At 41.2% G+C, this 27,166-nt stretch overlaps 1 protein-coding gene across 4 annotated transcripts in view; it reads right to left on the reverse strand.

Moving 5' to 3' along the window:
• Positions 1 to 1,175: 1,175 nt before the first annotated feature.
• The window catches only part of hhat (hedgehog acyltransferase), a 153,952-nt gene continuing 127,961 nt past the window's right edge, over positions 1,176 to 27,166 (reverse strand). For all 4 annotated transcript variants that reach the window (XM_052011849.1, XM_052011848.1, XM_052011850.1 and 1 more), the window contains one exon: positions 1,176 to 1,926. In XM_052011849.1, coding sequence (XP_051867809.1) covers positions 1,841 to 1,926 — 86 coding nt within the window. In that variant the 3' untranslated portion in view covers positions 1,176 to 1,840. The remainder of the gene's footprint in view (positions 1,927 to 27,166) is intronic.

Here is a 27,166-nt window from a genome sequence, read left to right on the forward strand (position 1 = left end):
TTCTCAAACGGTTACCACTCAGTATACTTGGACCTCCACGTGTACTTTGCCAAACACAGAGGTCTGAAGATCAGGTCCTGGTGCATCTGACCTCCCAAATCCACCACTGGCCATATCCTTGGGTTCACTGACAGAACACCAACATGAAGAAGTGTGTCCAGATGCACTTCATATCCAGCTCTCAACTGTGAATTGAACAGGGGTTGTTGACCCTGTTGTAAAACTGGGTGATTTCATCTGTAGCTCATCCCCATGGCGACCCCAGCCTCATCCTATAAGAGATAGAGACACCCTATCTGTCCCATCCATCACTCGGCCACCTTCCCCGCCTCTTAAGATGAACTAATGTTCTCTCTCTCTCTGTTCTGACAAAGGGTCTTCAACCTAAAATATTAACTATTTTCCTTTCCCCAGATTCTGCCTGACCTGCTGAGTATTTCCTGCATGTTTTGTTCTTATATCAGATCCGTGTCTGCAGGTTTTTTTTTTGATTTTCACTCCTGAAAAGCAAGTTCAGGCAGGTGGCATTGCAGGCAGTGGCACCAGGACAATTTGGCTCATTCTTGTGCAAATCAATTCTAGCAGAATGGTTACCGCCTAATTGACGAAAATTAGTTTTAAAAAGGGTGCAGAGATTTACCAGGATGCTGCCTGGTTTAGAGGGTATGCCTTATGAGGAGAGACTAAGGGAGCCAGGGCTTTACACTTTGGAGAGAAGGAGGATAAGAAGAGACATGATAGAGGTATACAAAATATTAAGAGGAATAGATAGAGTGGACAGCCAACGCCTCTTTCCAAGGGCACCAATGCTCAATATAAGAGGGCATGGCTTTAAGGTAAAGTAATAGGAGGGAAGTTCAAGGGAGATATCAGAGGAAGCTTTCTTTTACCCAGAGAGAGGTGGGGACATGGAATGCGCTGCCTGGGGCGGTGGTGGAGGCAGGTACATTAGCCGAATTCAAGAGATTACTAGATAAGCATATGGAGGAATTTAAAATAGAGGGATATGTGGGAGGAAGGGGTTAGATAGTCTTATGAGTGGTTTCAAGGTCGGCACAACATTGTGGGCCAAAGGGTCTGTATTGTGCTATACTGTTCTATGTAAAAAATGTCAATAAAACTGATTTTTCTGTGGCAAAATGGACAAACATAACAAAGGATAACGATATTGTTAACCCACTTTTTGGTGTAACATTTTTAATACTGCATCACACGTTTCAGGTTAATTCCAATAAATATTTCTTTTAATTTAATTTCACTCCTTAAATCTTCTTTGAGATTGAGTAATCAGATACTGTATCTCTTATTTAATTGATGCACTAGCCTGCATTAATCTCCACCCTATATGAAGCACGTCTAATCCTAATTAAATTTCACAAAGTAGCTCAGTGTGTACACAAGCCTAATCCTCCACAAATAAAGTACATTGGTTTAGAATCATGCACACATTTATAAAGTGTATGGAACGGTTTGTATGAAATTCCTCTTGTTCGCTAATGTATTGATATTGTTAAAATATTATGCGATGGAGTTTCATGTTGATGCATTAATTTGCCTAAATGATTGAAAACATCAAATAAAAGATTTTAAAAGATCATTTCAATATCTTTTTAAAAAGTTATTTCAAAGAGCACTAAAGCATTAGGCTACAAGTACAAAATGTCTTATTCAGTACAGAAAATGTATAAAACTTTATTCAAACAGCATAGCAGAGATGGGAATATATCCAAAGTGTTATTAATAATTAAAATGTGTATTGTATCTTAAAATTTAAGCAAAAACAAGATACAGTTAGGACTACTATTTTCATTTCATAATACAAATAACATAACCAAAATATTTATTTTTTGATTCTGTCATATTCAATTCCTACTTGGGTGTAGCAGTAAAAATATCCCAAAACTGCGATGGGTGTCCATGGCCAACCTGCAAGACATAAGCAACAAATCTTGCTTACCACAAGGATCACGCACACGATTTCTGAATATGTAGATGAAATATAAATCTTATTTTGTATTTAATTAGTTTTGCGGTTGATACTCTCAACAACTGTATTTTGCTGACATTTCAATGATAACCTAACTTTCTCTCCACCCTGCCCATCTTCTCCCAACATGGAATGCTCCTGTTAGGATCTGTGCATCCCCTGCTTAATCCCAACTGCCTCAACATCATCCACGTTTCATCATTCCAGACAAGCCTGCATAATGAGCACAACCCCACATGTGGGGTCAACAGCTAAAATTTAGATAATTCAAAATTAACAACTATAACATTCTATTACTTTGTAAAATGCCCCCCTAAATTAACCTTGTGCAACCACAAATCACGATTCTTTCTCTCCCTAGAATTCCCATCTTTTGCAGCCCATCAGGCATCAACAGAGATAAATGAAAGCTGATCAGATCCTTGCTGTTCTTGGTTGGCTTCTTCTGGATTTTGGAGCCTGTGAAAGTCTTGCACAAAAGCATCTGCCCAGTGGCAGACACAGCCAGCAGGGCACAAGCCAATACATGGGATACCGACTAATGGGAGAGAAACAGAAGCAGCTTGATCAGAGTCTCCAATGCCATGAACCTGGTTTGTCATTTCTCTTATGGCCCTCCCAAATTTCTCTACCAGCAAAGTGTTGTCGTGCACTTTGCTACAGATTACGAGTGCTGAAAATTCAAGGTGTCCCCTGTCCCAGACTGATGAATAAGTAACAGCTGTTGATTGTAGCAGCAAAGGACAGGCATGGTTCTGCATAAAGATGATGCTGAATGTCAGTGGTGGTTGAACAAATGGGGATATGAGAAAGTCCACAGTCAGAAAGGGATGGTGTATGTGCAAGATTTAAGATTGTTTAGATTGGAGCAAAGCACATTATTCCTACCTTTTTTTGATCTGATGACATCGTTAAACCAATGGCAGGAACAAGCTCCTGCTGATCACTCTGGTAACAACATATTCAAACCTTGCCTTTCTTGCATTATTGGCAGTTTAAAATAAAAATCAGTGTGGAATCGATGTTCCTGACTCTGCTTAAAGACTCCAGCATGGTATTCAGTGGGGAGTTACTGAATCAGTGGCATATTTGCCCGCATGTATTCTATTTTCCACAAACACAACTGCAAAATCTCCCAAAAGTCATTAAGTAATGTATGTCTTCTGAAGTGCACTCAGCCCAATTGGTCAATAAATCCAGAAATAATATGCACTTTGACTGAAATACCCAAAAGGTACATACTGTAACTATCAGATCCTTTGCATGCCATTAGACCCCATTCTCCAACTGCATCAGAATGTTAAAATTGAATCCATTGTAAAACATTGTTAACTCCCTCAATTTCTTAATGTTTGCAATAACGATATTTCACATATCACACATCTTTTATGACTGCTCAGGAGTGAATGCACTATTTAGTAAATGCAAGACAAGATGAGCAATGCACTTTGAGCCTGTTATTTGACACAGCACTGGAAAGGATAATCAATGATTGGGCCACGGGGTGCAATGAAATTTAACCAGCACTTCATATGAACTTGACCAATAATCTTATATCTTTTTCAAAGAAATCATAAAAATAAGCTGAAGGACAAGAGGTATTTTTTCCAATGTACTGCTAATAGAATGAAATGGCATTTATAATCACACCAATAAATCATGAGCTTAAAAATAACTATCCAGGAGCGAAGTTATAAAACATATTTATGAGGATATACTCTTGCTCGGTGATTCTCAATGTTGTGAACTGTGTGGTAGTACCATGAGCTGTGACAATATTCAATCGCATCTTAAATTATATGGAAACAAGGTGTTTATGATATTTGGCATACTCTTGTTATTTTAGTTTTACAAAGGAACTTTAAATGCTTGTGATTTGTTTATTATTAACAATGGGATAACTTAGCACAGACATTCCAAACTGCTGCATACCCTTTTCCAGATTCACCAGCTGCTGACAAATCCTATCAAACATGTTCTATATGTAAATCCTCAAATGGCAAATATCATTAAATAGCCCAACACCTCAAATTATCTCCATCCTCTCTCCGCCAACTCACCTCCACCATCTTGCAGATGTCTTGCATATACCCAAGATTATATACATAATAGCTTAGGAACTTTGACTTAAAAACCACATGAATATTGCCTTCAAGACCACAAGAAAGAAATAATCTTGGAGGAAAATATCAGAAAAATTGGCACAACAAAGCTTGATCTAAATGATGATAGTCAATGATGGTAACGGATCATCACCAACACATCACATCAACTACAAGGTCAACTCTCTCAAAAAGGGTAGAAAATATGGTTCAGAAAAGTAAATGAACCACAGATATCACATAAATACAGCTCAGTTATTCAGTGCAAGTATAAAATTTATAATTGCTATGTATTTTGTTTTAAACAGCAATTCAATTACCAACACCCATCTGATACTGCTGCACTGTACAACAAAGCCATAGTTTTCAATTACAACAAAGGCAGCTGTGTTTGTTTACAGCTCGCTCTTCCATGTATTCAAGGTAAATCCAAAACGGAGGGCCAGGGAGGCACTATCGTGGTGTGATGGCCAAGGACAATCACTTAAAAGAAATCTGTACAATCAGCCTAAAACTACTGACATTGCTGAAGGAAGTAATACCTTTTAGAAAGCTCTGAAAAAGGATGTAGTCCACCTGGAGTGATTTGGAATCATGGTGGGAAATCACGATCCCTCTACACTGACAAATAAAAGGCTCAGCTGAGCAATACACTTGTAAAATTGCTCTTCCATCTTCCTTCATACTGCACAGCAACTTTACCATGCCATTTTCTTTTTAGGTCACTGATAATCTGACGATGATGTGGAGGTTAGTGGGATTGCTGGTGACTATTCACAAAAATCACCCAGGAAAGTCCTGGGAAATTAGCAGAATAAGTTCTTCTCTTGCTCTCAGCAATAAATCCCTGGGTCATTACCTGAAATCATCCATCCTCACTCCAGGCTCTGCATGGGAGCTGGCTGGTAGCTAAAACTGGTCACTGGCTATTCCAGAGAAATGAAATTCATATGTTTATTCCTGTTTTATATCTAACTGAAGTAATGCCAGAGTCATTAACAAAGATTAAGCTTTTCATTTACATTCCTGCAAAGCTTTATTTGTATAATTCCAGCACTCGTTCACTAAGTGGATTAATTTACTGCTGTCATTAACAACATATTACATTTAGGACAAAATGCAGTACTGTTGAAGTCAAGTGTTGGTATTATCCATGGATATGCTGCCGAAATATTATTGCTACAATCCGACTGGAAAATAAAGGCTTTAACAGTGAAGATAACAAAGATATCTGAAACTATTCAGTAAATTGAGCACCAACTAATTAGGTAACAAAAGAAAAACTCTGAAATATGCATGGTTGAAGAAAGGGAGTTGCATTTTCCTGTAGAAATATTTATTTAATCAGGAGCCCAGGAAATTAAAAACTTAAAATATATTGGGCCTCTTCGTGTGACTACTTTATTTTTAATATTCTGATAGAATTAGTATAGCATTAAGAAAGTAAGTTTTTCTTAGATTTTGTGGGACGCTGTTAAAATGAGAATATTTTCCAACCTCACCTACTTTGATAATTGCTGCTATCTCATCTGTAATTAGCTGGTAGGATCCAGAGGACAGGTAACAGGGTCACAGTAGTTTACTCTCTTTTATGTTAACTCAAGCACATTAATGCTGCAGTTGTTATTAAAGTTTCATAAAATCCAAGTTTTATTTATGCAAAAGGAAGGCCAACAGATATCCACAATTGTCAAACATTACTTGAACAGTCTGTTGTGGCGACCCACCTTCCACACAGGCGAACTGGCTCCGAAAATGGCACGCGCGTTGGCAGAGAGGCCAGCCACAAAATGGCGCCGGGCCTTCTTCTCCACCAGCGAGGGGAGAAAGCCCACGCGCAGGAAGAGGTTCTGGTGGCACACCTCTGATGTCATCGCCGCCCGGAGGGGGCGGGAACTTAATGGTTTAAAAGCCAGCGCGGTGAGGTTCGCAAAAAACCAGTCGAGTGCAACCTACCGACTGTGTGTCGTTATTCCTAGCTCAGTGCGTAGCCCATCACTACATTGGTGACCCCAACGGTCCAAACGGGATTTGGACCGAAGATGATCGACTCGTCATCCGTTCATGCAGTTTCGCTGAAACTGCCACCCTTCTGGACGCTGCGACCACGCTTGTGGTTTGACCAAGCAGAAGCCCAGTTCCAGATACGGCAGATATCTTCTGATTCCATGCATTACTATTATGTGGTGAGCTCCCTTGACCAGGAGACAGCCGCCCAGGTTGAGGATTTCATACAGTCGCTCCCGGAGGAAGGGAAATATGCAGCATTCAAAGCACTGCTCATACGGACCTTTGGCCCTACACGGCCAGAACGAGGTGCCTGCTTGCTGCACCTCGACGGTTTGGGAGACAGGCCACCATCAGCATTAATGAACGAGATGCTGGCCCTGGCTGATGGACACAAGCCCTGACTCATGTTTGAGCAGGCGTTCTTAGAGCAACTGCCCGAGGACATACATCTGCTACTGGCCGACGCATATTTCAGTGACCCCTGGAAGGTGGCAGCCCGGGCAGATGTGCCTTGGAAAACCAAGAAGGAAAGCGGGGCGTCCAGACAGATTACCAAGCCACGTGCCCAATGGCAGGACAGACCAGGCCCGGCAACAGAGCGTACACAACCCAGAGGCAGGAGTGAGGAGGCCAATGCACAGTGGTGCTTCTACCACCAGTGGTGGGGCACAGAAGCCCGCCGGTGTCGCCCGCCCTGCAAGTTCCTGGGAAACGCCAAGGCCAGCCGCCGCTAATAGCTACGGTGGCTGGCCACTAGGACAGCCTCTTGTAAGTCTGGGACAAATAGTCGGAACGCCGCTTCTTGATCGACACTGGAGCGGAAATCAGTGTCTTACCCCTGACAGGGTACAACCCCCACAACAGGGAGCCGGAACCCACCCTGAAGGCCGCAAACGGTAGCACGATACGAACCTACGGCATCTGCACAGTGCAGTTGCAGCTCGGCACCAGCCGGTTCACGTGGGACTTCACACTGGCAGCTGTGGACCAACCACTCCTGGGGGCGGACTTCTTGTGAGTTCACATCCTACTGGTCGACTTGCACGGGAAAAAGCTGGTCCATGCCAAGACTTTCCAGATGTTCTCCTTGGGCGAAACCAAGTTGCCAGCCCCACACCTGGACTCCATCACGCTGTCGGACAACGAATTCACCGGAATCCTGGCGGATTTCCCATCAGTTCTGGCACCGCAGTTCACGGCAGCCATCCCCAGACACGGAATACAGCACCACGTTCCGACCAAGGGACCACCACTCCACGCCCGCGCACGACGGCTTTCCCTGGACAAGCTCCCCCTGGCGAAGGAGGAGTTCAAGAGGATGGAGAGATTGGGGATCGTACAGAGGTCAGACAGCCCATGGGCCTCCCCCCTGCACATGGTGCCCAAAGCAGCCGGGGGCTGGAGACCACACGGCGACTACCATCAACTGAATGAGGCTACAACCCGACCGCTACCCCATGCTGCACATACACGACTTTGCAGCAAACCTGCACGGGGAAAGCGTCTTTTCCAAAGTGAACCTCCAAATCCCGGTACACCCTGAAGACATCCCCAAGACAGCACTCATTACCCCGTTCGGCCTGTTCGAGTTCCTCCGAATGCTGTTTGGCCTGAAGAATGCCGCACAGACATTCCAGCGGCTAATGGATGCGGTGGGACGCGATCTGGACTTCGCGTTCATCTATTTGGACGACATCCTCAATGCCAGCAGAAATCATCAGGAGCATCTGTCTCACCTCCACCAGCTCTACTCCCGCCTGAGTGGTTTTGGCTTCACGATCAGCATGGCCAAATGCCAGTTCGGACTCGACACCATCGACTTCCTGGGCCACAGGATTACCAAAGACGGGGCAATGCCCCTGCCCACCAAGATAGATGTGATCCGCCGCTTCGCTCGGCCCAACACAGTCAAGGGCTTGCAGGAGTTCGTGGTTATGGTCAACTCCTACCGCTGTTTCCTCGCCTCAGCAGCCCGTGTCATGCACCCTTTGTTCACCCTGATGTCGGGTAAAGGCAAGGACATTACTTGGGACAAAGAGGCCGCGGCCGCTTTTGTTCAAGCCAAGGAAGCCTTGGCAGACGCCACGATGCTGGTGCACCCCAGAACGGACGTTCCAACCGCCCTTACAGTGGACGCATCAAACACGGCAGTCAGTGGGGTGCTGAAGCAACTCATTGAGGGGCACTGGCAACCCCTGGCGTTCTTCAGCAGGCACCTGCGGCAACCCGAACTCAAGTACAGCATCTTCGACCGGGAGCTGTTGGCACTATATCTGGCCATCCGACATTTCAGGTACTTCTTAGAGGCAGGCCTTTCACCGCGTTCACGGACCACAAACCATTGACCTTCGCGTTCACGAAGGTGTCCGCAGCGACATCTGTCCTATATCTCTGAGTACACGATGGACATACAGCAGGGAAAGGACAACGTCGTGGTGGACGCACTCTCCAGGCCAGCTATCCAGGCCCTGTCCCGGGGGTGGACTATCTAGCACTGGCGGAGGCACAGCAGGCAGACGACGAGTTACCCAGCTACAGGACTGCAGTCTTGGGTTTGCAGCTGCAAGACTTCCTGGTAGGCCCAGGTGGGAAGACTTTCCTGTGCGACGTGGCTACCTGCGATCCTCACCCCATCGTCCTGGCAGCCTGGTTGCAGCGAGTTTTCAACTCCATACACGGCTTGGCGCACCCACCTATCAGGACAACCACCCGGATGGTCTCCAGCAGGTTCGTGTGGCACGGCCTTCGCAAACAGGTCAACGAATGGGCCAAAACGTGCATGCAGTGTCAAGCAGCCAAGGTGCAGCAGCACACCAAAGCCCCGCTGCAGCAGTTCGAACCCACCCGCCGGAGGTTCGACCACATTCATGTGGATGTCGTGGGGCACCTGCCAGTGTCGAGGGGAGCGCGGTACCTCCTAACTATGGTAGACCGGTTCACGAGATGGCCAGAGGCGGCCCCGCTCACTGACACCACCGCCGATTCCTGTGCCCGAGCGCTGATTGCAACCTGGGTAGCACGCTTCGGGGTACCGGCCCACATTACCTCCGACAGAGGCGCCCAGTTCACCTCCAGCCTGTGGTCAGCTGTGGCCAGCCTGTTGGGAGCACGGTTACACCACACAACTGCCTACCACCCACAGTCGAATGGACTAGTGGAACGTTTCCACCATCACTTGAAGTCGGCTCTCATGGCCCACCTGGGTGGACGAGCTTCCCTGGGTCCTGCTTGGAATCCACACAGCACCCACAGAGGATCTGCACACCTCATCTGCCAAGCTGGTGTACGGTGCATCCCTGGTCATCCCAGGGGAGTTCATACCAGCCCCAAGGGGGCAAGAGGAAGAACCCGTGGCAGTCCTGGACAGACTACGCAAGAGGCTCCGCAACCTGGCCCCCGTACCGACTCCAGGGCACGGACAGATCCCGACCTGCGTACCCAAAGACCTGCAGGACTGTAAGTTTGTATTTGTACGGAGGGGCGCACACTGGACGTACGAGGGGCCGTTCAAGGTGCTCAGGAACAACAGGTCCACGTTCGTTCTAGACATGGGGGGGGGTGGGGGGAGAGAGGAGGTTTTCATGGTGGACCGGCTCAAACCAGCCCACGTGAACTTGGCACAGCCAGTTGAGGTTCAGGCCCCGCGGCGCGGAGGCAGACCGCCCAAACAGCGACTGATCCAGTCTGTGGACTTCAGGGGGTGTATCGCTGGTTCTGGTGGGGGGGGGTTATGTGGCAACCCACCTTCCACGCAGGCGAACGGGCTCCGAAAATGGCACGCGCGTTGGCAGAGAGGCCAGCCACAAAATGGCGCTGGGCCGCCTTCTCCACCAGCGAGGGGAGAAAGCCCGCACGCGGGAAGAGGTTCTGGTGGTGCGCCTCTGACGTCATTGCCACCCGGAGGGGGCAGGAACTTAATGGTTTAAAAGCCAGCGCGGTGAGGTTTGCAATAAACCAGTCTCGAGTGCAACCTACCGACTGTGTGTCGTTATTTCTAGCTCAGTGTGTAGCCCATCGCTACACTGTCACCATTTATTTAACTCTCCAGTCCCTGAGGTGTACCAACTAAAGCAAGCAAAGGTACACCCTTTGTATATTACTCTGGAGACTGAAGGCTTTGTTGAACTGGATAAAAATTCAAGTTATCCTATTATAGAAATTGTCAAAATTTTTATTGCCCGACCTTAATTGCTTGCTGAACTTAGGGGGTGCTAAACCCTCAGACCCTATATTAAGAGGGCACTTAAGAGATGACTAAATTGTGGTCTAGAGTTACATATAGGCAGTGGGCAAGGATGTCTGATTTCCATCGCTGATTAGCATTAATGAAAGCAATGAGTTCTTACAACAATCCAGTAGTTACATACTTACCTTTACTGGCATTAGTTTAATATTCCTGATTTATTTAATTACTTGAAATTCAAGTTTCCTAGCTGTCTTGGCAGGCCTTAATCAATGATCCAGATCTTCCTCTGCTAATCCAATAATATCCACTCTGATACTGGGATATATTAACATTTACATTAACTATTGCTGGTGTTCAGATACGGAAATATGGAATACTGAAGGAAGAAGAAAATCTTAGTTCAGTTGCAAACAACAGGTTAAAATTAACTAGAATTTACACAGTTAGGGTGAACACCTACTGCACTCAGAAAAGAATTTCCATCAGTTCCAAGGTAAGAATTGATGAAGATACAAACAATCTCCTTTTAGTAATTAGAAATGTATTACTTTGAAATTTTGTTAAACCGTTAACCTTTAGAGGTGCCAGTTACTGGCTTGAAAAAGTTTCAGCTCCAAGACCCTCCATCAGAACTGGGAAAGAGTTAGTATCAAGCAGCAGAGAAACTGGTAGAAGGATGGATAAGACGGGGAGTATGTCTGAGAGGGTTGGCCTGGGAAATCTGTATATAAAGCCATCTGAGTGAATGGGGACAGTTAGGGAGATAGACACGGTACTTTGTTCATGAAGACTACAAAATGATGGCACAAAGAGAGTGAGAACACAAAGAAATACAAGAGTTGCAAAGTGCAGAGTAGCAAGACATGGTCAGCAGTTCACACTGCGATAATGGAGAGAGAAAAACTGAACCAATGTCACACCTGGTAAAGGGCCAAAGTTGTCAAATTTGATATACAGTCTGGTGTTACGGACTCAGTGAAAGTCCCTTTAAGATAGAGAGTGTGTGTATGTGTGTGTGGGGCATGCTTACGTCAATAGAAGATAAAGGATGTAATGACTTTGAAGAAGAAGAAGGCAGAAGAAGAAGGAGAGAGAGAGAGAGAGAGAGAGAGAGAAGGGAGAGAGACACCAGCCTGCTTGTTTTCTCTATCGATGGATGAGAAACAATAACTGTGTTTACCACTGAAATCCATGTATGGAAGTAATCCGGTGGAGTTCACTTTGTTGCTGACCTGTAGAGGGAAACAGGTATTTGTGTGTGGACGACCACGGTTCGGATGCTTTTCGGGGTGAGGAAGTCACTACCGAGTAAACGCTGAAGTGTCGTTTGGGTTCCATCGTGGAACATTTGGATTTCGTATGTACTCTCTCTATATTTTTCTACATCTACATCTTATCTTCAGACAACGGGGGTTGTTGAAGAAGCCCTTGCTCATGTTTCACCTTATGGCTTGCGGAACTGAACTTTAAGAACCATTCCGGAACTGGGAGTTTTGGACTTTGTCACACACACACACGACGAGTTTAGTTTTGGGGTTAACGTCCGAGGTTTAACATTCTTGAATTCTAACATACTAACATTTTTACTTTTATTTTACATATTATCATAAGTAGTGATTAATAAAATAGTTTTTAACACTAAATCATGCTCAGTGTGTTTCTTTTGTTGCTGGTTCGTGACACTGGAAGACTGCAAAGTTTCCGGATGGAAGATGAAGTGCTGTTCCTCAACCTTCCACTGGGCCTTGTTACAACAGCGCAGCGTCAGAGTGGGAGTGGGATGGAGAATTAAAGGGGCAGGCAACAGGAAGCTAAGGGTCAACCGATGCAAGCAGCAAAGTGATCACCCATCCAGGGACCCAAATAATCCTTCCAGGTGAATCAGCAATCTACTTGCACTTCTTCCAATTTACTGTACTGCATTAGGAGGTCCAAACACAATCTCTTTTACACTGGAGAAACCAATCGCAGATTGAGTGACCACTTTGCAGGACACCTGCGTTCAGTCTGCAGGTGCGACCCTGAGCTTCTGATTGCCTGCCACTTTAATTCTCCAGTACACTTCCACTCTGAGCTGACTGTGGTCTCCTGCACTATTTTAACAAGGCCCAATGCAAGCTTGAAGAACAGCAGTTCATCTTCCTGCTGGGCATGTTACAGATTTCCAGGCTTAATACTGAATTCAACAGCTTCAGGTAATTCACTTTCACTGTCTATTTCAGAATGGGCCAGGTCATCCAACTGTGACGTTGGCTCAGTTCTTTTCTCTCCACTAGCACAGTGTGACTGCTGAACATGTCCTGCTGCCCTACATTTTGGAACACTTACACTTTTTCTGTCTGTGTTCTCACTTTCCAACTGTGCTCATTTCAGTTTTTTTGTGAATAAAGCATCCTGTTCTCTCTCCCTATCTGCCCCCATTAACCTGTCAAACAGATGACCTTGTCTGGACCTTATCCCCAGTGCAACTCTGTCCTCAACCCTTTGGTTTTACCTCTCTCTCCCCCTCTCCTACCTTCCCTGCAGTTTGATAATAATTTGTCTTCTCTCCTTTCTAGGTCTGATAGAGGGTCTTTGACCTGAAATATTGATTCAGGTTCTTTTTCGCCCAGTTGTTGCCTGACCCTTTCTTTTCCAGCATTATCTTTTTACTGTTGCCTTATTTTTACATTGTATTTTTCCATTGGGATATATCGATATATAGTTTTCTTTAATGGAAAGCCTGTTTTAAAGAGGCAAGGTTAACAGCTGCAGGAAGAGAATTCATTTGTAATGGGAAAGAGTCTGACTTTCTGACTGGCACAACTAAAACTCATGGTGCTGTAATTGCTGAAATTGAAGAATCTGTATGTTAAGAAACAAAAGTTCCACAGAAGGTCAAAGTCTAGAGGAAATAAAAATATGCAATAAGTTCAAGTGAAGCAATTGCTGTAGAAAAAAATCCTCCTCAATATTCAAAGGTTCTCCAAAGAGGTAAGGTGCGAATCACTGCCATGCACTCAACTTGCATCATTGAACCTGCTTCCTTACACCATTGGCAAATTATTGAATTATACCCATGATATTGATTGAGATAGTTTCAGACCAAGTGTGGCTATCAATGGGAAAGCTGACATGACTAAGGAGAAAAAATTACCTTTGTGAGAATTAAACAAGTACTAGACTACCAGCTGCTGGTTATATTCACCCCCGTGATATTTGCTTCCATTGACTCCAACGAAACCAGAAGTGCAGGAGGTGCCCACAACAGGCGGCTGATTCTCTTGCTCAGATTTTGCACAATGACCAAAGATGGTTCTGCCCGGATAGCCTCTGCTCAATCACTGGCCTTGCTGAGATCAAAATTCACCAGTGATAAAGTGTGGGGAATGGCTCATATCTTATCTCTGTTGCCATAACTACAGGAGGAGTGACTACTGGTAACTACATTAACTTGGCCAAGCAGCTGTATAGTGGAGATGGTCTGTGACCTACAAATCTAGAAACTGGCTGTAAATGTCTCAGCAAGATACAAGAGAACTAAAAACTCTGTAAATGTACAAACTATGAGAACAAAGTGAAGTAGGGGTAAGGAGGTGGTGTGTTTATGATTAAGTTTAATAATGTCTTTTTATCTCTGACACCCTCCCCCACCCCCCCCCCCAACCTAGTTTTTGATCATTCAGTGGCTGCAATATTCATAACACAGTCAAAAATGTAGAGTCCATCATCAAAGGCTATTGAGTTAGGGACAAAAAAACAGGAAGAGTACTTCAGGTACTTCAGCCAAGTAAACAAGGCAGCAGCAATTGGGAACCCTGTTATGTGTCTGATGCTGTGTGCCCTGCTGGCTCAGGCCAGGAGCAGAAGCGTGGAGTGTGAAGTGTTAGACCAATGGGGAATCCGGAATTATTGATGTGAATAGATTTTTTACTATAAAAGTCAGAGCTTTCAGCCACAAGGGTACTACAGTCAGAGAAAGGTCACAGGCACATGTGCCTCAACAGTTCATCAGCAGATTGACCCAAGACAGTTGGGAGTATACGCAGGGCTCAGCTCATAAGATGGAAGGATAGAAAGAAGGAGATCATAATGTTATACTATTATCGTAATCTCTCAAATTTAAGGTATTTTATCACTAACAAATTCTGATCTTTTGTTATTTACTAAAAGTCCTTTATCAGAACATCTGCACAACCAGCAGTAATTCAATTACCATCCCCTTGTAAAAATTGGTAAACAAGGGAAGACACCAGTCCAATACTCTGCCAAATGTATTTTCACATTTTAATCAATGCCTGCTACAACAAAATTGAAACAAGTGTATACCTCGTGCATGAAACCATCATAACAAAAATGGTTTTCTCTTTTCCTGACAAAAGAGTGGTATATCAAAATCCTCATCATGAAGAGTTTTAGTACTTAAGCATTGTGAATGTAACTAATGCTGTAAACTTCCCCTAGAATTAAGTATCTTTATTTCCAACACAGGAGAGACGAGCCATCTCCACACGGCACTCCACAGCAGTACCATGATCAAATCCATCACTCTCGATATCCTGAGGGGCAAAATGTATCAGCTTCACAAATATAGTAGCTGGTCAAACTCTCCAAAACTTTCCATTTACAGAGCACAAGATCAGGAGTGTGATAGAATGCTCTCCACTTACCTGGATAAATGCAGCTGGAGTTGCATTCGAGCCCAAAACCATGAAGGGCAAAGCAGCCTCTTTCTTGACCAACCTTAAACACTCACACCCCACCGCTGGTGCAACATGACTGTAACATGTACCATGTACAGTTTACAAGATGCATTGCAGGAATTCACCAATACTTCTTTGACAGCACCTCCCAAATTCCAAACTTTGCAACAGTGACAGCTGTTATTGAAGGAAATACTATAGCACCCAAACTGCTGTATAATATGCACACCATCTTGATCTCAAAGAATATTAGACCAAATTGAGCTAATGGACAGCTGGCAGTCCATTGAGAATCACCAGCTATCAGCTTTTGCAGCTCAATTTGTTCTGGAATTCAGTGCACACTCCATCAAAAACAATAGTCCAAAATGGTGTAGAGATCAGATGCCAACACATCTGACCTCTCACTCTGCCACTGGATTTAGTGGGCTGGTTGGTGTACTAACAGAGGCTCCATTCATTTGAAATGAAGTCAGTGACCCTATGGGAAAAAATAAGCGCACACAAGCAAATTCTTTTACTCCATTTTAACTTTTAAAATATCTGTTAGCATCTCACAGTGCTCTTAATTATGTAAGTATTGTTAATAAATTAAATCAATTTGAACTGTTTTCAAATGTCTCCAACAATTATTGAGGTGTCAAAGGCCAACAGAGAACTCTTGAGGTGAGGCCTCAGCAGCTGCTCTGTGTCAAGGATGTGGAGAATCAGGTCTTTCAGCCCTCCTCTTTTGGAAAATGTTATGGGGTTGGGTGGTGGATCTAGTTCAATGCAGCCCATGGTTGTTCCTTTATATGCAGGTCAAGTTCCTACACTATTCGGCTGAAGTGGTTCGCCTCTACATTCCTGAGAACATATTGACATGGACAATAAGTGTTGATCCTGCCAGAAAGCCCTCATCAAATGAATGAATTTAAAACAACATGGACAATGTGGTATTCCCTTGTGCTTGCTGTCATTTCTGTTTATTCACCACAACTTTAAGGGAGCACAGTAGGGGTAAAACTCATCCTTTCACTACAATTTTTACTACTGTTTATTAAGTGTACCATTTTCATAGCACTCCCAATTTCTCAGGAAAATGGAGCAAAGCCTTAAAACCAATTCAGTCAGAGCTGAGTAGGTCACGGAAGCCATTTTAGGTGACTCATGGCAAGCCTTTGGCATATAATCACAAACATACACCCATCGGTTCGTATATTAAAACATTTACATTATTTCTCTGCTCGTTCTGGGCAATATTTGTAACAAAATTATTTGCAAATTGTCTCTTCATTTATTTTTAAACCAGACACACATTTCATGGACCTCATTAACTTGAACTATTTATCACTGCTGACCATTTCTACAATTAAGCTATGCACCCATTCCACCTACAGTCTAAAAAGGAGTGTCAGTAACCTCAGAGGAGAAAGCCAATAATCGTACCTTATCGGATTCATAGCTTTGCGCTGACGGCTAAGCTCTGCAATGCCTTTCTGCAGGATAATAAGTGGAAGATGCTGACATTATATTCACCTTGAATTTAATCTACTATAATGTAAAGATTCTGAAAAGAACAATTTACCCATTTCTACATATACCTGGTTGGACGCACTTATTTAAATAATCAAATTTGAAAGTCAAGTACTATAGAGCTAATTCCAATGTGAAAGAGTCATACACTGCTGAAATCCGTGCATAATCAGAAAATAAATTCATTTGGTCCAATTCATTCCATTCATGCTTAAAGTTGCATTGTTAAAGATGATCAATCATGAGTAAAGGATTTTCACAATTTTTCATTCTATGAAGAAGCTGAAACCTTCACATAAAATTATGCTTTTAAATGACAGGGCCAAACTGCAATTAGCTCAGCCGCCATCAGAAATCAGAATTAACTCAACCTCAATCTTCCCTCCCCCACCTTCTCTGCTCCTCAAAACCAACTTGCTTTCTCTTTCCCAGTTTCGAGAGAGAGACCCGGACCTGAAACATTAATTGGTTCTCTTTCCTAGCTGATCTGCTGAACGTTTCCAACATTTTCTATTTTTATTTCTGATTTTCAACATCTGCAGCTTTTTTAAAAAAAAATAGCCATCAGAAATAAACTCATTAATTGGGGAAAATTTAATCATATTAAAAAGCAGACAATCCACATTAATGCTTCCTTTAGTGTGCAATCAGATTGGATTAATAGGTTTGACTGGGCAGCAAGTAAAAGTTGCTAATTTTTCAGAATATAATCTGTTATAGAAACCTTGGTCAAACTGTTTGAATATAGATCAAAAATGATTCAGGAAGACCCAAACAATGAAATACAATATTTCTCTTTTACCTTAAATTTCACAAAATGATCGTGGTAAAATCCTGTGCGAGAATAGTTCACATAATCTTATGCACGTACAAATGAATGTTAATTTAGATCACGCCATAAAGGTGAATTAGAAATGTAGGGATGGGACACCATATGATGAGGTGAAAGCAGTACATTGAAACAAGAGGGACAAACAGCAACACAACAAAGAATAGTATTGAGGTATAGGAATTGGGCAGGGAAAACAGAAAAGGCAGACAGCATGGCATTGCAATGCACGCGTGGTAATACACAGGCGCAAGTTGCTATACAGGTGACACCCGCATGCCGGGGGTGGGGTGGGGGAAGGGGGCTTGCGTTCCTAGAAGACAGTCTATATCGTGATTTTCCATGACGTGAAGCCATGTCATCTGCACTTGCGTCAAGAAACAAATGTTGAAAAGAAATAAATTATGTCTTGATTTATTTACTTCTGTTCCTACACAAATTCCATGAGAGCAAATTTTATTCCATCTCTCAAATCTTTGGGTAGCGATTTGTGAATTCTGTAAGGGTGAATTTCCTTAACCCAAACAGCCATAACATGGGGTTGCAGGTACAGAATAATGATGCAGCGACTTGAATTTGCTGAGGAATGGGAACTAATGCAGACAGAGAAAGGATCAGAGGGGGTAACTTCAAGGCAACACTGCAAAGGAATCTGTGGGAAAACTAGCAGCTTTTAAGTAGTATATCTAAGTCTCATTGATGCCTTATGATGAGTTTCATCATATCAGTAGGATTCTGAGAACTGTAGTAGATCTTTAGTTAACAAAATATTTGATGAGGCCAAGCCTTGCATTAGCATTTCAGAGCTCAAGCGTTTTCTACTAACCACTAATGCAAACTAGGTGAAGGGTGGACTATGCTATTTATAGTGTAACACTATGTATAGATGGCATACTTTGACCATTTATGGTATAAAGCATCAAGCTAATTTGCTGATTTGCAATCCACCAAAAAGCAGTAATTTCATATTTTGTACAGTAACTGTAAGAGTTAATATCTACCAGTATGATCAATGGAAACAAGTCCTTTCATATTTCACCATGATTAATGATGCACTGCAAATACAAATGTGCCGCAATGAAGAAGTCAATTTTTCAAATCCAAACACTTCAATCATAAAAATATAGCAATTATGTCACTTGTGAAATATTGTTAGAAATTTAGTGTCGACTGCTTTTGTTGAAATGAAAACAGCATTAGTCTCCAGGAATGTTTCATCTTTCGCACCATGATTATAAACTTGGCACATCACCTTATACGTCAGTCTCAAAACATTTAAAAATCATTCCACAAACGCTTGCAACTGAACTGATAATAGAAGCTGGATCACTGTAATGATGGCAATGATATACAGTTTGGTGTAGATTGTGTGATTATATTCCAAAAATGGAATAGAGATCAGCTTTCACTGTAAATTGAGAGCGAACCATCAGCAGAGCTCAGAGATTAATCTATTGCCTTGGAAACATGCTATCTGATATTGTTTATAATAAATAAGGGTTTTACTCTTTTCTGCTCTTTAGTTAGTTTTTGTAGTGGTAGATCCTGTTAGTGTGGCAAAAACTATCAGCATTTGGTCCTTGCCTTTTAGGTGTGAAAATGTTCCACTCTAGAATGAAGTTTTAGTTCCCAGTTCTGAGACACATGCAGTTAATGAATGTCTCTGTTTCCCAGTCCATCTCAGATGTAATGGTGCATTTAACACTTAAATATATGATTTTGTTGACAGCAACAACTCAAGGCAGCTCTTTAAATTGCATTTGTTTTCTTAGGAGTACATGCACTTTCGATTTATTTTTAATCAAAAGCATTTCATTGACTCAGAGACACTATAATGAAAGAACTGATTAATGCTTCAGTATAGATCTTAAAAAGTTTTAATTAATGATTGTAATTCACGTTCCCCACAGTTCAAGGGCTAAACATCCTTGTTAAAAATGTTAACTTTGCTTTTAATCCTATCTTCAGATATATTAATAAATGTGCATGAGATTATCACAATACATAAAAGGAAACACTTTAATAGAAAAAAAATTGAAACAATTACATTCTATTGCTTTGCCAGTTAATTGTGTTGACAGGTGGAAGAGTTCTTTTTGTGCATATTCAATATTCTTTTAATGGAAACTTAAAAGCTCAGCTTAATTACAATCACATAATGGAAACAATTTACCAACACAGTTATCTCCTGGGATTTCCACCAAACCCTGAAAGAGATACTTAATTGACCTTCTTTTGGACATCTTGATCTTTATCATTCTAGGGATGTTATAATGTTTGGCTTTGATAGAGATACCATGGAAACAACCACATCAGAAAATAAATGACTTCTCCTTTCAGGAATCAGTAGAATTCCTTTTAAAGATTCAGGCATCCTTTCCTCAGACTTCTAAAATGAGTAAGAAAGTCAAACAAACATAATACTCCATAGATATATAATATTTTCCTCACAAATCTTCCCCAAATTTGAAAGAGCAATTTAAAAATACCTTCACAAACTAATCTGTATGGTTCAAATATTGTTTACACTTTCACTTAAAATACATGTTCCTTGCCTCACACATCTCTTGAACAAAATTCGATGCTCCAACAACCTAATGGGCAAAGAAATTTATCCTAACTTATTGTGACAATTTTAAATCAATGACCCTCCATCATTGAATCTCTAGCCTGAATAATATTTCCTAATTAATTCAACAAACTCTTCATAGTTTTAAAAACCTCTATTAAATCTCCTCTGAGCTATTCTGCCAGTGCAACTGGTCTCAAACAGCTCTTTACAAATGTAGTGTTCCTTTCTAGTGAACTAATGCTATATATGGTTTCAAAGTCCATTCTATGCAATGGTTTCAATGTTCACTCTATAAATGAGCAGCAAATAATGCATTTAGCATTTTAACTGGTATGTTTTATCTTTAAATGTACATATTGCTACTTTACTCTTAGTACCCCAATTCATAAAATCTAATGTGTCAAAAAGCCTTTCTTTTATTTAGCTGCACTCACTTTTCACGTGTGTGTGTCAGTTTCCCTCTAAAACTAATAGGACACTGGTGGAAATTCCTAGAAAATGGCGAAAGACCAAATTGCTTAAATGGGTGGAATTTCTGCCCACTGACTGCAACTCAACTACCAGGAAGCAAAATTGGGAAGAAGAAATGAAATCTCCCTAAACTAGGGATCCTTACTAGATAAGCTTAGACAGGATGCAACATATTGCAGGAGACTGATACTCAAATTGATGTTGAAGAGTGGTCTCCTCCAGATAGGCAGATGCCTTACTCATGGGGTCCAAACCAATAAGTGCCTAAGTCACTGAATAGAGGATTTTATTTTAAGAACCCTTCCATAGAACCAAAGGACCAGAGATCCCTGAATAATGTCACGTTTTATCTCTTTGGATGTCAGAGTTTCATTGCTTGCTACATAAAAATATAAAGTCCTCCAGGAAACACCGGCAGGGTCAAACAGGAAAGAACAAATGATTCTTCCAGAATGTCTGATTCCAATGTGTGTTTTAATATAAATTCTCATTTTAAAAATAAAGCAGGGTCAGTACTGGAGGGCACTAACAGAAACAATCCTGGTTGGATTGCTACAACACATTTTACAACATTCTCATCATCTGGTTAAAAAATATCAGAACTTAAAAGAAATGAAACATTTCCCCATAATCAACCCTTTGCCAATGTGATGGTGGAAACCTTTAATCGATAAAACCCAGACAGTTGCATGTATTTTCTTTCAATTACTGATGAATTGGATCTCTAAGCATTCAGATGAAATAAAACAGCATCTTAACATTAGTTCTTAAAAAGCAAGTGAGAGTACAATTCCCATCACGATGATAGCTTTGCAGCTTGACAGATATTGTCTCAATCTCTGCAAGACAAGGATGATCTACAATGCTTTTTGAGAGTACGGTGTTTGCACTTGAGCTAATCTCTCTGCAACAAAATGTTTATAAAGGATATCTCAGGGAATTGAGTTTACGCTGTACAAAACAAATCTGGCTGATGTATCAAAGAACTTTCTTCAGCTGTGAGGGAGCTACTTCCACTGCCATCGTCTACATTTTAGACCTGGTCTTTTACTTGTTGCTGAGGAATGTGGAGACAGTTGCATAGATTTTCCATACAGGTATTATCATGAAGTGCAGTTGAAAGAGTCCAAATTATGCCTAACTGACTCCCAGTGGCCCTGAGCCAAGCAGAGTTTTCAGGCAGTTAATTTTATCATGGGGAGTTCCAAGTCCACTGAAACTACAATGTTCCTGCAGCAGTTTAAAAGGACATGCCCCTTTTTAATTAATTTCCAAGTTTTAAGCTTTTGTGAAGGGCCCTTCAATGGCAACTATCACAGATTTTCAAATTTGGTTCAGAGGGAACAGGAGGAAGTCAGCAAAGTGGAAATGCCTCCTCCGTAATTGTGCATATCTTTACGAAACAAAACCAAACTTCAACAGCTCATTAAAGCGGGCCAGATGGGGAAAGTACAATGTGTTACATTTAATTAGGAAGAACAAGAAGCAATATAAATCAGAGGGCACAATTCTAATATGGGATCTGGGACAGAGTTATCCGATGGTATAGAGGTACAAATTGTTAAAAGTGGTACAGCATTTTGAAGATGCAGATTGAAGACAGAGGTGGTGGAGGGCAGATACATTAGGGACATTTAAGAGACTCTTAGCCACATGAAGGATAGAAAAATAGAGGGCTACTTGGGAGGGAAGGGTTAGATAGATCTTAGAGCAGGATAAAATATCAGCACAACATCGTGGGCCAAAGGGCGTGTACTGTGCTGTAATGTTCTATGTTCTATTTTAAAACATATTGGAACCCAGCCTTTTTCAATACGTGTATTGACTACATGAACATTTACAAAACACTGTAGTGTTGTGTAGGGTTCTGGACACAAATTTTTAGGAAAAATATAAAGGCCTCAGAGAAAATGTGGATGAAATTTACCAGAATGATGCCAGAGATGAGGAACTTAATTTCTGTGGTTAGACTGGAGAAGCTGGAGTTGATCTCCTTGGAACAGAAGAGGCTGAGAGGGCATATCATAGGAGCATTCAAAATCATGGAGAATTTGGACAGTGTAGATAGTGAGAAACTGTTACCATGAATGTAAGGATTAAGAACCGAAGAACATAGGATGAAAATGATTGGCAAAAGAACCAAAAATGAAATAAGGCAAAACCTATTTGTGTAGCAAGTGGTTAGTAGCTGGAATGCACTGCCAGGGTGTATTGGAGGTAGATTCAAATCAATGCAATCAAAAGAGAAATGGATTAGTGTTTCTAAAAAATTCTGCCAGGCCATGGGGAGAGGGCAGGGGAGTAGGACATCTTGGAAGATTTTTGAGTAGGATCAGTAGAGACTCAGTGGATTGAATGGACTCCTTCCATGCTGTAATCTTTCTTTGAACCTAAAATTGATGCAATGTAGTATTCACACATGACATTTTTCTATCCTCGTGCTGAAAAAATTATGCTGTAAAATACAATTTACAGGGCCAGCACACCTGCAAATAATTTTTCCTGGTATTCAAGTGAAGGAAATTCTTCCATATAATGTAATTGTTGTTTTTCATCACATCTACAATGGGATATTTGCTGATACTTGCACTTACACTTCATTGTCTGAATTACTGAAATATCTGATTTTACTCTTTTTTGAGAGTCTAAAGAAAATACAAATAGGAAGACCAAACGTTTGAACTCATACCCTCTAATCGGAAAAAAGCCTTTGAAACCCTGATAAGGAAGCCCATTGATAGTGCTGGACATGGGGAGGTGGGAGCTCTGCTTTCAGTTCAGCATTTCAATCCATTTTTTTCTGATTTTCCTCAAATCATTCTCTCCCTAACTACAAGAGCAGCACATACCAAAATATTTTACAACTTCACTCCAACTAAAAAGTGTGATCTATCCTTTATACATTGTTGATTGTCCTTTTCATCTTCAGGGTGCCCAAGGACACCCTAGCACTTAGCACATATCTAAAGCGTCACTCCCTAAGTCACGAGCTCAGAAACATACACTATGGAGGATTTTGAGAGAAAAGTAGAGGGAGTGCATGCAGAGTGACAGATGATGGGGGAAAAGGGAGGAACTTGCCACTTGAAGTGCCAGCTTGCATCCTGCCTTGGTTGCTGAACCTGGGATTCTGGAGCTGTCATGCTGACTTTTTAAATGAACAATGCCTCCCGAGATTGTAAGTCTGCGCAGTTACTGAAAATAATACCAAGTATATCAGTTTTGCAAGATATGCCTGGAACACTGAACACTTTGACGGAGCATGTAGTAACTACGGAGATATTCTCTCTGCTACCTCTTGTGCTACAAAGCAGCATGGATTTCTCCCATTGGTCACACTACTCTCTTTGAGGTATAGTCCAGGTGCCATAGTAAAATGAACAAACTCTCAATTTCAAGAGGTTTGTTCAATGAAACCATTTTTTTGTTAATCTCATTATTGCCATCAAGTCTATGGTCACACTCATTTCAGGTCATACTCATTTCAGTTAATGATAAGGTGAAGCTAAGTAGCAGGCACATTACTCAAAAGTGTACAGATGATAGTACATTGGTGTATCTGGAGCCTACAACCAATTTTCTTCAATGTCTGCATGTGAACAGTTAGGGAGATTAGCTGCACCAGGTCAACAACTCCTCACGGTACTGAGATTAAAAGCAGTTCTAAGCATTGATAGGTACTATCCTTGAGCTATGCTATTAGTTATTCCTGGACAGCAAACATGTATCTTAAAAGTGTGTGACTAGAATTGCAAATAGCTACATTACATACGGTCTGCACCATGGTAACAGTCGTACAAGTTGCAGAGTTATCAAAAACCTAATAACATTTGTGTTGAAAGAGAATGTTCCTGCAAACATTTTGAGGCTAGGTTTCATCAGATGGCATGAATTAGAAATTAATGGAAAATCTAAAAAAAACTGCAGTTGAAGGCATATATGCTCATGAAGAATATGAGATTGCTGTAGCAGGATTAATCTGTGCTAGATAAATCATTAGAGACTTCAATTTAATCCACTTTTAGAGAAGTAATAAAACCCCCAATTTGGCTTTGTAGAATGTTCTTGTATCAAGCAGTTCAACTAATAGTAATTACTCCTAGCATGTGTCAGGATACATATAAATTCCAGAGTGAATTTTCTAACTTATAGCAGTACATAAGAGCAGTCCACTAAAGTTCAGTAGAGAGAAAAATCAGAGTTAGCCATAGAGTAAGTGTAAAAACATGTACTTCCATAACAGGAATTTGACGAATGGTGAATGTCTGTTGCTTTCCTTCATTATTGTGCACCAGGCTATTATCATAGCAGGCAATCATGCATGGACATCTCTTTTTAATTAAAAAAAAAGTTTGATAAGTTTCCCTCCAGAAGCAGGTTCTATCATTCAGTTTATTTTCCCCTAACTTGCCCCAAATTTGGTTTCATCTTGCCCCTAAATTCCAAAATGTCTGCCAGTACTCTTTAATTTCTAAGAAATCATTCTGTGTTACTGTTAACCTAGAAATCAAAACAAAAACAACATATAATTTTATTACAATACACGTCACTATGATGAGATTGAAGATGTTAAAACAGCTTGGGAACTGAATCCATAATTGACGGGCCATTACTCAGGAACATGTGTCTTGCAAATAAGCTGCTTGTTTTACAACAAGAACATTCCTTAGCAGCTTGGTTAATATTCCTTAACAAATCTGTTTTTTAATATCTGATTTTTTAAAAAATATTGGTAGTTGTAGCAATGGTTAATTATCTTTGATAATATTTAGATTGCCTGATTTTATAGTACAAAGTAAATAACAGGATAGAAAGCTACATATTCATCACAACAGCCTTTTAAAAATAAACTGGCAGTGAATAAAAACAATTACAACCTTATAAGAAATTACTTCAACTGGAATGACTGCTCTGTTCCAAATTTATAAACCAAATGAGAACAAGTGTAGTGCATTACAGCTGTGTATCAGATACTTAATAAACTAGATGTAATCATAATACTGTCAATTGAAAGAGTTATTACTGAAGTTACAAGATAGACTTGCAAAATAATGTGCCAACTTATCTTCAGACCCTCATCAAAGGTCTTCATCTACAGCGTTTAAAATCGTAAGCTGATTGAATCTAGCTTAACCCATGTAAGTGTATGTGACAATGCAAATCTTTGCATGCTTATCCATTTGGTTATTTTAGGTTTCACAGATCCAAATGTTAAGTTCACGTTGTGTCAGTAATTTCCATCACACAATGGTGGCATTTCACTCTAAATACATTTTCATTTTCAGTATAAAATGTTATGCATTTACTCATTAAAGATGCTGCACATTCATCTCAAAGTAATGTTCCCCAGAGATTTAATCATATGTAACAGGTTAGGAAATCCTTAATCAGATTTTTGTTCCTCAATTCTCTATCATTTATGGACACTGATGGCTTTATGGCAGTTCTATGTAGTTAAAAACTGTTTTGATCAGCTTATTGAATACCTACCAAACACTAGAATTCTGACAAAAGGTCACAGACCCAAAACTTTGACTGTTTCTCTTTTCACAGATACTGCCTGCCTCATTGAGCTTTTCTTCCAGCATTTTCTATTTTTATTTCAGATCTCCAGCATCTGCAGATTATCTGATTTTCATTCACCAGCATCATATGCACATGTTGAAAGAAATAGCAGGTATGCAAAAAAATTGTAGCTAATCGTACCTTTGAAATATCACAAAGGAGGTATAATCATATGGATAAATATTTGTTAACAAATGTAACTTCAATTGCAATTATTAAATAAATCTCTGAACTACATGCAAATGTTGAGAAAGAAAGTGCTTGTAATTTACATGCTGCAGAGAAAATATTTCACACCATACCCATCCTGACTATTTTTGATCATGTCTCTAATACCAGTTATTCTAAGAAACAAGAACAGTCAGAATAGGTGTGTTTCCAAATACAAACATAGGAATCAGGAGCAGGAATAGGCCATTCAGCCCTTTGAGGCTTCTCTGCCATTCAATAAGATCACAGCTGATCTGATCGTGATCTTAATTCCTTACTCTAGCCTACACCCTGGAAATTATTCACCCCTTGGTTATTTATGTGACTTAAATACGTGATGATACTTTAGATATATTTCAGAAAGTTAAATTGTAGTTGACATTGGGTTTTTTTTAAGATTTAAGTGGACCTTCTTATTGTCCTACTCTCCTGTCTGAATGCCTGCAAACAATGTCACTGTTCTGCACTCATCCTGTCTTTATATTCACTCAGTGTTCCTTCTTTGGTCCTTTACCTTGCAGTGCATGCAACTATCAACCTGCCACTGTTACTGATTAACTCTGGAAATCAGGAAGAGGCATTTTCGACTTGTGGAAATTTTATGACCTGCCAAGAGCATGACTGGTGGCTAGTCAATATCTGCTGATTGGCTTTAGTGTGACAGTGACAATTTGCATTCATGTAACCCCTCTAATGTTAACCAAGGCACTTTCCAAGAGCCGTCAAACAATGTGGCAGCAAGCTCAGACTCCAAGCAACATGGTCAAGCAGGTAGATTATTAGGAGGAGTATCTTACAAGACAAAAAGGTGGAGAAAAATTAGGTAAATTCAGAAGTTTAGGATTAGACATCTGGAGGCAATGCCTTCAGTGATATAGCAATTAACATTGGGGATGTGCAGGAGGGAAAATGTAATGAAATACAAAGATCCAAAAGGCTTGTAGAGCTGAATAGACACTTCACTGGACGTGGAGAGACCTAGAAATAGGCAGGAGAAAATGGAAATAAAGCAATTAGGTGAGGTAGAAGGAATGAAA

This window comes from Pristis pectinata, chromosome 3 (genome assembly GCF_009764475.1).
Source record: "Pristis pectinata isolate sPriPec2 chromosome 3, sPriPec2.1.pri, whole genome shotgun sequence".
NCBI classification, from domain to species: domain Eukaryota; kingdom Metazoa; phylum Chordata; class Chondrichthyes; order Rhinopristiformes; family Pristidae; genus Pristis; species Pristis pectinata.